At 34.7% G+C, this 14,624-nt stretch overlaps 1 protein-coding gene across 1 annotated transcript in view; it reads right to left on the reverse strand.

The window, feature by feature from the left end:
- The window catches only part of LOC107725690 (double-stranded RNA-binding protein Staufen homolog 2-like), a 141,436-nt gene that overhangs the window by 94,156 nt on the left and 32,656 nt on the right, over positions 1 to 14,624 (reverse strand). Inside the window, exon 6 of the mRNA XM_016535062.1 lies at positions 4,212 to 4,371. Coding sequence (XP_016390548.1) covers positions 4,212 to 4,371 — 160 coding nt within the window. The remainder of the gene's footprint in view (positions 1 to 4,211; positions 4,372 to 14,624) is intronic.

Below are 14,624 nucleotides of genomic sequence, written 5' to 3' on the forward strand. Positions count from 1 at the left end.
TAAGGAGATATTTGAATTATTTATTAATAAATTAATGTTTTCTGAGTCCTTATCGCAAAGATGATGACAATCCTGACTCGCCATCTCCTCATTGGATGCACCTTTAGAAAGAAATGCATCTTTACGGATTACATAATGAAAGAGTTTTTGTTTTGGATTTAAATTATTTCATTTTGTAGTCATTTAAAGCTTTCTATAGATATATTCATCATGTCTGTAAGGAAAATATTTGCTGAGTTTCGGTTCATTTTTCTCCTCCTGTTCAAGACCGAGACGGCAGAAAGCGCACCCTATTTGTTTTCTTTATTTTACAAAAGCACAGTGTTTCCTTGATATTGTGAGTGCACACAAATAAAAGTAGACCCTTTACAGTTCCGAACAATGTATTATTCTTACCTTTATGAGAAAAAATTACGGCGTATTTTAATTTGTTTTCACTGATGTCCTGAACCGCGCTTCAGCTTCCACTCTCCGCACAAATGATTGGATATGTGCTTAATAGCGCACATTTATCAAGGTTAAATGTTTAAACTAACATTGTGATATGCTTTAAGTATTTTATATCTATTTTATTTTCTGCAAGTCGTAATTACAGCACCGTATGACGTCTCATATGATGCTCATAAGTTTGTTCATATTGCGTTAGTATCTGATAACACCAAATCAGTAGCTAAAAGAATAAAAATAGCACTATGAATGATCTCCATGATATAGCCTGTTTTTGCACTTCATGTTTTTCTCTGCTTGAGAATTTCTGTCCAATGAATGGATGACCTTAGCACACGTATGGTTTTGTTTAGGGGTGCTCCGATTGATCGGCTACCGATCACTATCGGCCGATAATCACGTTGGGATGTTTGATCGGCGGTCTCTAAAAAGGCAGATCTAAAAAAAAACGATCTCAAGCTGATGACGCGACTGCTGTGAGAGGTTTGGCATGACATACAGCGGCACCGTCTCAGTCTCTGTCCGGCGCAGGTGAAATAATTATAATGCTGAAGGTGAGGTACTCACCTTCATATTTCTTCATTAAATAACTTATAAAGTCATTTGAAAACCTTGTGCGAGGCGTAATTTCACAAAAAGCGTGAGTGAATCACCGTGCGCGCTCTCTCTCTTTCTCTCTCAAAATACGCAAATGGCTTCAAATCACCACACATCGCGTCTGACTATAAGAGAGCTGCACGCTGCACAGTTGACACAGGAATTGTCACTTGCACAATCGAGGCAGTGTCACATCGTCACTAAAGTTTATATATTGCATTACTTTTTAATTCTTCTGTGTTTAACCAGTCAGCGCTCGCGCGCTCTCCTGAAGACTGCACACACATAATGGCAGGTTCAAATTACTCCGTTTGGAGTGCATACGTGGTGCGTATTTTTTCCGCGCTCATGTTAACAGATTAATAAAGCGTTCACACTGCACACGGTTGCTGTCCGTCAGTGCGTTCAGGAGCGGTGCGTCTGCAGCACTGCAGAGATCGTTTCTGCACCGAGTCTATTTTTGGTGTAAAAAAAGAATTGCAATGCTGAAAAAGCCTTTTCAGTTACAATGTTTGGATTTGAAATCAAAATAATGGATAAATGTTGTTTGTGGTAAACAGCCACGGATCAGTAGCGGACTCCTGTGTGAAAGCACAGTCCGTGCTTCTTCCCCTCTCACAAGAGACACCTAAGAGGGGAATTCCCCCCATTTTCAAAAATGAAATTCAGGCCCTGAATAAATGTCTAAAAATCCTGATTGGAGTATCATTATAAATAGTTATAAATGATAAAAAGAAGGCTTTAAAAGATCGGTATCGGTGATCGGTATCGGCAGATACGGCTTCTATGATCGGCAATCGGTGATCTGCCTCAAAAATCCTGATCGGAGCACCCCTAGTTTTGTTTACAATTGCAGTACAGTGTTACGGTGCATTTCATTACTGAAGACTTCGACCTTAAGATAATATATATAAGGCATTCGTAGAGGTAGGAAAACAAAGTACCTTATGGACCGCAGGATTGCTTGCAATAAAGATTTAAATGCAAAAGGAAAGGCATCGTGATCGGAGCACCCCTAGTTTTGTTTACAATTTCTCGTTCACTTGCAAAAAGGGCAGTGTGAAAGCGAACCGCAACAAACAAAAAAAATCAACATTGCACTTGGTCTGGACCAAAGCAAGTGAACTAGCAGACTTTCTCGGGGTGAATACACCATAAATCTGTATACTTCTAAATGAGGGATCAAGTACATATAATTATTGATTTAAAAAAGTAACGCTAGTAAAGATGTGCACACAAATACGTGTGAATGAAACCCATTGTGTGTGTGTGTGAGCATGAAACTCATCCTCGAGGTTTGAGATATGGTACAGGAGTGGGGAGACATGCAGACGAACACGGTTTTGCCCTGAGGTGTGCACAGGTATGGTGTGTATCAATTTGTAAAGCAATACACGGAAGAAGCGTCTGACAAAGCCCTCATTATGGAGACAGAAGGGGGACATGACTAAACAGGAGAGGCGCCGCTGCAGTTTAAATAACCTTGGTCGATGCCAGGCATTTGGGGCACAATGTAATATGATTTCCGGTGGGAGAAATTAGTATTTTGAAGGATGGCCCGTAGCTACGTGCAAACACAGCTCTGACAGAAACTAAAGCTCTGAGAAGATGTTGTGAACATTGACAGATGATGAGGAAACAGGACAGTTGTGTCTTCTTAAATATCGTGACTTGGATCGTCAGATTAAATATCACTTTTACCTGACATCAGGTTATGAATATGCAGAGCATGATAGGCTTTCAGGTGCTTAGACTGAAAACAGGAAACTGACACATAAAATGTCCGAGACCTTTAGTGATTAAAATTAAAAAATTTATTTTATAATAATATCCATTACAAATTTTTTTTTTTAAATAGAAATTCTTAAACAGAATATTTATAAAAAATATTTCTTCTTTGGCTTCCTTTTTTTTCTGAATAATTCAAAATCTTAAAACTTTCACTTTCCAGGTGTTAAAATGGTCTCAGACTCTATATATGGAAAAATATACCAAACACAATTAGTTAAACAAGATAATGGATCTTTATGGGCTTTTTCTTTTCAATTATTATAAGTATGCACACTACTGTTCAAAAGTTATTAAGATTTTATTATTATTAAGAAAGTTTATTCTCACCAAGGCTGCATTTAATTTAAAAAATACAGTAAAAACAATTATATTATTATATAGTATTACAAATTAAAATAAGAGTTTTTTTTATTTTAATATATTTTTAACTGTAATTTAATCCTGTAATGGCAAGTTGAATATTAAGCAGCCATTACTCCAGACTTCAGTCACATGACCCTTCAGAAATCATTCTAATATGCTGATTTGATGGTTAAGAAACATATCTTATTTATTATTATGAATGTTGAAAACAGTTGTGCTGCTGAATATTTTTGTGAGAATACATTTTTTCAGTATTCAGGATGAATAGAAAGAAAAAGCTGCATTTTTTTTGTAACATTATAAAATGTCTTTACTATCACTTTTGATCATTTTAATGCATCCTTGCTGAATTGAAGTATTATGAAATAATGAAATTAAAAGAAGGTTTGATTGCATGGCTGTGTAGTGTGTGTTCTGTTAGGTGGGACAGTTGTGAAGGTTACCTGAGGTGGTCTCTCTGGAATGGGTTCGTTCTTCAGGGCCTGAAGGGCTTTCATGGCCGCACTGTGTCGGGCAGCTTGGCGAGTCCGCCCCTCTCCGATAAACTCGTTGTTCCCCACTGTCAGTTGCACATAAAATACCTTAGGCACTGGGTAATGGTACCTAGGTTTGGGAGAGGGCCAAGAGACAGAGAAGGAAAGGTTGAGTGAAAGAGAAAAAGGCAGGTAAAAGGGAAAAAAAGCCCTTTGATTTATAAGAGGATTATCTTATCGAAACTTGGCAGTTTTAGATTTGATGGTTAAGAAACATATCTTATTTATTATTATGAATGTTGAAAACAGTTGTGCTGCTGAATATTTTTGTGAGAATACATTTTTTCAGTATTCAGGATGAATAGAAAGAAAAAGCTGCATTTTTTTTGTAACATTATAAAATGTCTTTACTATCACTTTTGATCATTTTAATGCATCCTTGCTGAATTGAAGTATTATGAAATAATGAAATTAAAAGAAGGTTTGATTGCATGGCTGTGTAGTGTGTGTTCTGTTAGGTGGGACAGTTGTGAAGGTTACCTGAGGTGGTCTCTCTGGAATGGGTTCGTTCTTCAGGGCTTGAAGGGCTTTCATGGCCGCATTGTGTCGGGCAGCTTGGCGAGTCCGCCCCTCTCCGATAAACTCGTTGTTCCCCACTGTCAGCTGCACATAAAATACCTTAGGCACTGGGTAATGGTACCTAGGTTTGGGAGAGGGCCAAGAGACAGAGAAGGAAAGGTTGAGTGAAAGAGAAAAAGGCAGGTAAAAGGGAAAAAAAGCCCTTTGATTTATAAGAGGATTATCTTATCGAAACTTGGCAGTTTTATCACTGCACAAACTCTAGAATGGAAACAACAGACACTAAAAAAGCAACCAGGAGATGAACTGAACATGCCGGCTGCTAATTGGAAGGAAGGAATGACAGGGAAAAACATGACTTGTGATGATAGGGAAGCAACAAAATAAATATAAGGATTTGTTTATCAAGTTAAATATATGGTGCATACCATATATTTAATATTAAAATTATATCTTATTTATTAAAATAATATTATATTATAATATTAAATGTATTTATAATATTAAAATATTATATTAATATTTTTATTATAATATTAAAGTAATATTAAAATTACAGCAGATACGATAAACTAATAATTATCAAAATAATTAAAATTCATGTTATTGCCAATGACCAATAAATGGCACAAAAAATTTAAAATTCTATGAATATTAAATTTCATTCTATTTTGTCTAAATAAATAATATTAAAAAAAAGAGTAAAAAGTCAAATAAATTATTTTAAATGTTTCAAAAAGTGAAGTGAATTAAAGTGAATTTAGGCACCATGTTTCTACTTTTAGTATTTAATAAAAAATTTTTTTTTAATACATTTACAAAAAAAAAAACTAAATCTAAAATCTGTTGCAAATGATGAATTTGTGTTAGAAACTTTCATATTTTATTCTTAAACAATATTTATTAGACATATTTCTTCAGCTAACTTTTCTGTTTTAAATAATTCAGAATCCTAAACATTTGTTAATTTCCAGGTTTAAAAAATAACTTTAAATGTGGTCTCAGACTCTGTATATGGATACATATAAATCAATTAGCTAAATGAGAAAACTGATCTTTATAAGTTTGAAGAGTATGTAAAAATGCATATTCAGTATGAAAAATTGACATTTATTTTGTGATTTGCTAAAGATAACATTTAACAGTGTTATTAAATTAATTAATAAAAAAGTGTTTTAAAATGTAACTTTAAGTGAGCAATTGATGACAGCAGAGGCAATCTAAATGTAAAAGTAGGGTAAGTGAGCATTCACAATACCGACCAATACATACTCAATACTCAAAAATAAATAAATAAAAACAGCATGAGATGTGATGCATCCGTCTGAAAGTGTATGACTGTAGTGACAGTGCTTTAAAGGAAGTTCATCTAAACTGTTTGCATTCCAAGTAAAGCACAGCTACTAAACAAATCTAAACTATAGATAAGTGAGTCAACCTCACTAACTGACTAGTCGGTTTTCGGACAGCTAGTTGAGCATCGAGACCCATTCTTACTATGGATGCAGCTGTATCGTACATTATTATGTAGCCCCTTCACTCCGCTGTCACTGAGCTCCAATGAAGTAAGTGTCTAAAGACACAAAGGCTGATGGGAGTGGTGTACAAAGCTTTAAAACAACTAGAGAAAAGACAGATTTATTTCTGAGGCGGAACCCGAACAATATTGGTAGAGTAATAAATGGTGAAATTAAAGGGCCCTTCTTCCATGGGGTCAATGACATAACAATGAGTTGGTGAAATAATGACTCCAATTGGCTCCAAGCGAAGGAGCCCAGAACAAAAGCGGCTTCACATATATCCAGCTTTCTTTATCTTAACTTTGGCTCACCCATGCAGGGCTGTCAGGCCGCTGTTCAGTGGGCAGATTTAAGGGTCTGTTTGCACTTTAAGGCCTTTATGAGGAACGGTACTGACTGACCCAGCATCAGCTCTTCCCCTTCCCTCGTCGGGGAGAACCCATTCACACTCCTCTGCAGCATCTAGGGACCGAACTGTGCTTAAAAAGTAGCTGCTGCTCTCCAAAATCATCAGGCTCTCACGGTTTTAGCTCTTATCAGCAACTAGGGGATTAAAAATACATCAGCAACATTCATGAACAAGGTCAAAATGTGTTGGACGCTTAGAAATGCTTAGAATCAGATGCTGGAACATTTTGGTACATTTTGTTCAAGTCAACTGTTCACAACCCCTTTTACTTCCGTAATTTGATGTATTTCCAAGTGAAACAGGTTATTCAATAGAAAAATGTGGGGCATGACTTGATTTTATCCATCAGAAATACACTACCAAAAAGTTCGGGGTCGGTAAGATTTTTTTATTTTTCTGAAAGAAATCAGTTATGCTCACCAAGGCTGCATTTATGTTTTAAAATGTAATTTATTCCTGTGATGCAAAGCTGTTTTCAGTGTCAGTGTCACATGATCCATCAGAAATAATTATAATATACTGATTTTGTGATTAAGAAACATTTCTTATTTGATAGTATTTCTTATTATCAATGCTGAAAAAAGCTGCTTGATATTTTTGTGGAAACTGAAGTTTTTCAGGAATTTTTGATGAAAGTTCAAAAGAACAGCATTTATTTGATTAATAAATTTTTAAAAATTAATTTTATTTTTAAAATTAATTAATTTTATTTAATTTTTTATTTAATTTGCTGAATAAAAATACTAAATATATTTAAAAAAGCAAACTTTTGAACAGTTGCGTACATCCCATTACAAATGTAAAATGGGTTATGAACATAAAATGTACCAGTTGAAATAGGGCTGAACGATTAATTGCATTAGCGATAATATCACGATATGAAAAAAATGCGATTCAAAAATGTGATTCAGAGATACACTCTGTCACGTGAGAGTAAAGAGATGTGCTCGACTTGAAGATCGATCGGTGTATGACATCAAAGTAGGGCTGCACAATTAATCGAATTTCTAATCGCGATTACAATTATGGATGCCACAATTACGTAATCATTCAAAGCGGCAATTAATCGTTCAAAGTCCACTTATGTTATTCTGTGTGCTTAAGATGCTTTTTTTTCTTTCTACATGTTATCTTAAGGGTTTTTCCATTGTTTTAATTTTAGTTTTAGTATAACACTATAATACCATTTCATATTTATAATTTAAAGAAGAAACCAATCCGATGTATAGTTAAAAATGTAATAATGTATAGTTATAATTTGAGGCTTAATACTATAGAAAAGCACTAAAGGTTTTTCCAGTTAGAGTGTTTTCAGCTGGTTTATTTTCATATAAAAATACGGCATGCAGTTGCATCAAACAATGGGATAAACAAAAACGTGATATTTAGTCCCTGGAGTGCAAATCTTACCAGGGGAACCCCTCCAAAAAACGTGTATTTTACCCCCCCGGAATGCTATTTTTACCGGTGGACCCCCCTCGAAACGCGATTGGGCTAGTTTTGGGCTAGTTTTAAGCAGCAATTGGGTGGGTTTTGTTGTGAAAACCGGCAACCCTGGCACACTACATGCGGAGTAACAGTATTACGGTGCATTTCATTACTGAAGACTTCGACCTTAAGATGATATATAATAAGGTAATATATATATATATATATATATATACAGGGCTCCAGACTGCGACCATTTTTTCTGCCGGTGCGACTAATTTTTGTGAGTGGTCGCACTGGCGCGACCACCACGTTGTCCAATTTATAAGCGCTGCTATTTCTGTTGCACTTGGGAAACATCAAACAGCAAATGAAATGAAAGCTAAACTTAACCGCGCTTTCAGCTTTGCAGCGCGGACCGTTTATCAGTTTATTATTATCTACTTCCAGCACTTTAAAGCTCTAAAATGATCCAGTTTTAAAGTTATTTTTAATGGGATGACCAAAATTATACTTTGTGGTAAACAAATACTTATGTAAAATGAAAAAAAATACATCAAATCACAATTATAACCAGTAGACGGCAGCAGAGGGGCACTTGTTGGCTTATTAGTCATCCATTTCTACTTTTTCTCTATATTTTGAAATTATAAAATCACTATTATAAAATATCAAATCATCAAGAAATCAGATTTTGTCAGAATGTTACACTTTTTTTGTGTATGAAAGGGGTCATATGATGCGATTTCAATTTCTGATCTAAAAAGACAGTAGAAGTCATTATAATCCATAATTATGTCCCCACTGGATGCAATGAATGCCTCGTTTATAATGGGCTTTCATGTTTTTGAATCATCTCCCCGGCCTGACAGGGCATCATCACAATATGATAGGGGCGTAACATTTCTTTAGCAACATCATATGATCCCTTGAAGTAAGAAAAGTCGCAAAGTGCCTTGAAAAACAAACTTTTCTATTTGCTACTAAATCACACATAATCACTGAAGTTGGACAGTTCCATATACTAGAAGAATAATGGTACATTTAATAAGAGTGGAATATATAAATTTTCTATATAAAAATAAGATTTTGCACCTATTACTGTTGTTAATAAATGTAAATTTTGTATGCATCTTAACTCAAGCTTAGTGCTTTACTGTCAAATCTGTATAAACAATAAACAAAAGAAAAATAAACAAGAAATGAACGTAATATATATATATTACTTATTTGTCAGTGCTTTATGTTGTCATAATAATTATTAGCCTACATGCTTACAAGGTTGGAAGTTCAAGAAATCAGTCAATATACTGTGATTGTAGTTGTTAAATAAAAATGTCATTCATATCAATTCATGCATCACCTAATTTCATCGTAAAAAAAAAAAAATTATAATTGCATATTAAATCGCAATCGCAATATTGGTAAAAAGAAATCGCAATTAAATTATTTTCCAAAATCATTCAGCCCTAAGTTGAAAGAGGCCTAAGTTTTATTTCAGCAGAATATAGTTAATTTGAGATGAAACCTTGCAGGCAGAATACAGCATCATTGGCCACTGACTATCCTAAACGCTTTCATGATTGTTTAAACTTGAACAGAGAAAAGTCTAAAACTGAAACAGACATGTGCAGTGTACTGAATTATACTGAACTAAGGGTCATTTGATCTACATATACTTTTCCATAAATGTTCCAGTTACTTAGTTTCAGCTAATAGAGAACTTCCATTTCATTGTAGGGCTCGTGATATTAGATTTGATACCAATTGAAGCCATCTGGGAAATGTTGAAGTCAAAGCCCATGCCAAAGCCACCAGGAAAGAAGAAAAGATAGTGTTACATGCCTGATAATGAAATGCAGAACTATATTCCTGCCCAATAAAATTGTATCATAATAATTCCACAACGACTGAGTAACTAGTACAACCATATAAATCAGCAATGTGGGTCTCAAAAACAGTAAATATATCTGTATTTAAAGGGGGGTACAATGCTGTTTCATGCATTCAGAGTTGTTTACACTGTTAAAGAGTTGGATTCTCATGCTAAGCATGTACAAAATTTCAAAAAACAATTTGGACGTATGGAGTATTTCTGTGCTAAAAATCGTACCTCCGGGTGCGTACAAGTTTCGGAGAGTTTTTTTTTTCGATCGTGGCTCTTCATGACGTAAACGAGGGTGGAACTCCTTATATGGGCATTTCTCCCGGAAGAGCGCGCCCGCGCACACATCAACCAGAGCAAGAGCAAGAGCGTGCCCATCAACGCGCTTCATCCGGCAGCGCTGCACGTGACTTGCTCGGGAAGAATGTCTCCAAAGAAGTGTGTTTTTCGTTGTAAGGGAAAGATAACTTTGTTCAACTTCCTAAAGAACCCAACGTTATGTAAACAGTGGATGCAGTTTGTATGAAGGATGCAGTACTACTCTATAGGTACCCAAGATTAACATGAGATTGGGTGAAACTGTGTGTGTTATGTCTCCTTAATTCTTGCAATAATTGGTTCAGCACAAACCTTATATTTCAAATCGTATTTTGAAATTCCAATAAATAAAAGCATGTGTTAAACATGGAGAAAGAAAATAATAAAATGAAATAAAATAATAAAACATTTACGGTAAAATTATGTTAAACGTTATTTAAACAAATTGTACTTAAACTTAAAATATGTTATATATGATAATTATAACTAAATATGATAATTTTATATGTACTTGTGGTGTTGTTGTTGTTTCAGTTCTGCACCATAAATGTATCTCCCGGGCTTTTAAAATTAATTACAATTAAAAGCATGAGTTAATCATAGGGTTGATTTTGATTTTATATTTCAGTGTTGTTTTATTATTTTAGCATTTATTAATATTTTAAATTGGATTTAATTTCTATACTTTCAGTTTTAATTTCAATTTTAGTTTATGTTTTAGTAATTTTGTTATGTGCTTTTTTATTAGTTCCTGTTTTTTTTTTTATATTTCTATTTAGTATTAATTTTATTTTATTTCATTTTTTGTTTTAGTAACTTTAATACTTCAATTTAAAAATTTTATTTCATTTAGCAAGGCAACATTTCAAATTTTCATTTTTCATCTAATATTTACATTTTAAGAAATAAAAAAAATTTGCAAATTACAAATCTGCAGTAGAACGTGTACTTTTACATTATATTCTTAAACAATATTGATTAGAAATATTTCTTCATCAGGTAACTTTCTTTGTTTTAAATAACTTAAGATACTAAACATTTTCAGGTTTTAAATAGTGGTCTCAATGTGGTCTCAGACACTGTATATAGATAAAAATACCAAAAGCAATTAGTTAAATTAGATACATTTTCATTTTTCATCTAATACTTATATTTTCATAAATAAAATAAAAATAAAATAATAAAAACGTATGTTAAGTTATGATTATTTAGCGTGTGCTTGCGTTGTTGTTGTTTCAGTTCAGCATCATAAATGTGTCTACTGGCTTTTTATGGTAATTCCTTTCTTGATTGCACTAACTGAGTGGGAGGTTTTGTCTATAGTTTTTTTAATGATAGTAAAATCATTCCAGCACATGTGTGTTCGGAGCCACATCTCTGCGCCAGCATACTGCATGTCTCCTGTCTGCTCCAACAGTGATTCAGCATTTCTCTCCCAGAATTCCAAGGGGTTCTGCGCTCGGCTGACCACAGCCCCTCTGAGGGAGGCGGAGCCTGCCCTTGCATGTCAAGCATGGTCCCAGACGCTTGGAGGAAATGCCAAGTGCAACATGGGACCCGGCCAGGATGTTGGGGCGGTCGATTTTCTGGTTACAGGTGCAGGCAGAGTGGCTGCGGCCCCGACTCGTAGGAGGCCCCTTTGTGCAACGTGGGAAAGTCGTTGCTGACACACTCTGAGCCACATTAGACCCAATAATCTATCAGCACACACACCAGCCAGGCCTGTCTGGTCTGCATTAGAAAGGAACACAAGCCAAAGCGGGAACACCTAGTGAGAGGACAGGGAGAGAAACCCACTGGAAGGCAAACATTAGCGTTGTCTTTTATTTATGCGTGTGAATGTGGCCGCCTGAAGACGGTATGAGAGAACAGAGGGAGAAGGGATGATGAAAAGAGACAAGGAAATGACTCAATAAAATGATAACTCACAGCAAATGACTATCAAAAAGACTTTGAAGATGTGGTTTCACCAGAACAGCTAATTTACGAAATGAATCAGCGGGCACTGACTTAAACCTATTGAGCCACAATCAGGAAGACACTGTTGTGACATTTAAAAGGAATAGTTCACCCAAAAATGTCATCATTTACTCACCCTAATGTCATTCCAAAACTGCATGGCTTTCTTTTATTGGTGGAACACAAAAAAAATGAAGACAGCCATGATTATTTGTAATGTAATTTTACAGTTGAACTGTGAAGTAAAATTTATAAATTTTTTTCTTGACCACTATTTTACAGTGAAATATTACGAATATTTCTTATTTTGTTAAATATTTTAATTTATTATTATTATTATTTACCCAAATTGATGTCATATTGTACTATACTGATGTATAATCACACACAAATTTGTCCTACAAGCACAAAAAAATCTGGATTTAAAACAAAAGCATTTTAAATTGCAATTTTATTAGAAAAACAACCAGAATTAATTTTTTTTTCCAAATTTGAAGAATGTTTCAAGTGTTTTTGTCCATACAATGAATGTCATCTGAGTATAAAACAGCATTGACTTGTTTGGACAATGAAAAATTGAAAAATAATATAGCTGCAAGCAGCAATTAAGGGGCCAAGCACTACAGAAGCAAGCATCAGACCAACTGTAGTAATGAGTAACTAAAGCCATTTTAAGATGATTTTAGCCAAAATTTCTGAAAAATCATAAATACAACCACTAGTAATATGATTTAATGGCTTATCACTTTTGACCAATAGGTGGCGCTGTTATCAAATCGATGTGGTGTGTTCAGTGTGAGGTGACAATAGCGCACACAAAGTTTGCTGTCAATATGTCAAAGCTTTGCAGATATACAGCCTCAGATGTAGTCTGACATTATGGCATCAAAATCAAACCGTATCAACCGAACTATTAAAGGTGACATATCATGAAAATCTGACTATTCCAGGCTTTAAGTGCTATAATCAGGTCTCCAATGCATCTACCAACCAAGGAAACGTGAAAAAGATTAACCCAGTAACTTTGTTTTGGTAAGACTTTTTCTGCAAGCGTCTGAGAAAATGAGCACGTCTGATTTCGCTCCCTTGGTGACGTGGCAACGGGATCTTATTATAATATTACCGCCCCTTAATCTGTAAGTTTCCACCCACGGCGCCGTCATTGTGTTTACACAACGGTGTACCAGTTCTAATGCCATGGCGAAAGTTTGAGCAAAACATGATAACTGTTCGGTCTTTGGCTGCACTGACGAGCACAGAACACTTTTTAAATCTAAAATAAACATGCGATTTATTTCCCAGCAGTTTACCTTCACATTATTGAGATGCACCTGTATATCAAAGTAGCTCAAAGTATCTCAAAGTAGCTTTTTGGTTTTCCAAAAAAGTTGACATGAGGGTGGTGAGTAAATGATGACATTTTTTTTTTTTAGGACTTTTTAAGACCTTTAAGACTTAATGAGTCATAGTACTACTTTCCAAAGAACTTGACATATATGATGACATTTTTTTTTTTAGGACTTTTTAAGACCTTTAAGACTTAATGAGTCATAGTACTACTTTCCAAAGAACTTGACATATATATCAGGAAACAGCAACCTGTTACTAACTCAGCATTTAGATGACATTTCCAAGTTTTTAATAGATCTATTTGTGAAACCAGAATACACTTCCCCAAGCCATGCTTTACTACATCTCATGATGTCCATGCAAAATCACAAAGTGATTTTTATAATGCCACATATATATGCAAAAGAATAAAGTATTGCAAACGCAAATTGAAAGTATTGAGAAAAAATAAATGTGCTTTTTGCAAATAAAAATAAAGAATTGCAAAAGAAAATGAAGTATTGTAAGAAGAAAATAAGTTTTGCAAACAAAAATAAAGAATTGCAAAATATAAATGAAAGCGCAAAAGCAATGATTTTGCAATACATATTTTCCATGGCCATATCTACTCATTTATTTGCAACGCTGCACTGTAACCGATTTTTGTAATTTTAACAGTATTTTACTGTAATATGTACAGTAAGATACTGTAAAATGTGTATACAGTATTTTACTGTAAACAGCAAAGGATTATGGGAAAATATACGGTTACTACTGTATTTCCTCACTACTGTATTTCCTCACTACTGTAAATCAATTTACAGTAGTGAACTTGCCCGCGAAAAACTGACCAATGGCAAGGGAGTTCTTTTTTGACTGTTTGGTGGAAGTGGCTGTAAAAGGACAAAAGAGAAATGCACCGTTAACTCGACAAAAGGTTAGTATATTATTTCTGTTTTATGCAAAACTGCGATATTTTAAGATGTTTTCACTTGTTAACAGCAAACTAACATTATTCATCGTGTCATTTTTCATGTTGGGAGTTGGAACCTTTTTTTCTGACACACGGCCGGAATGCCGCCAAAAGGCTGATAAACATCGACTGGTGAGTAAGTTAAGGTCACCTATATTAGACGAAATAAATGTTTGTGGTCATGTCGTCTGCATCTGGGGTGTATTGGAGTCTTGTGATTGCAGTCGTAGTGGTGCTAACAACAGGTGATCTTCCATCAGCTTAACTAACTCTAATGTCACTAAATTAGCCTCTAGCTGCTGTTCTCCACTAACTCACAGAACAGGTTGACTTTTTAAAGAGAGGAACATGCTAGCACATGTTGAATAAACATGAGCGTAGAACTGCCCCTGGAATCAAACCCATTATTTCAACACTTTGCTCTACTGATTGAGAATGCATTGTAAAAAATGGAGCTTTAATAATCTGAATATGATGGGTTATCAACTAATTATCAAGGTAAATAAATTACCTTCCTTGTAGGTGCGTTCAGATGTAGTATATAACGTTTTTA

Source organism: Sinocyclocheilus rhinocerous, unplaced genomic scaffold, assembly GCF_001515625.1.
Source record: "Sinocyclocheilus rhinocerous isolate Xijiao unplaced genomic scaffold, SAMN03320098_v1.1 scaffold1327, whole genome shotgun sequence".
Lineage (NCBI taxonomy): Eukaryota > Metazoa > Chordata > Actinopteri > Cypriniformes > Cyprinidae > Sinocyclocheilus > Sinocyclocheilus rhinocerous.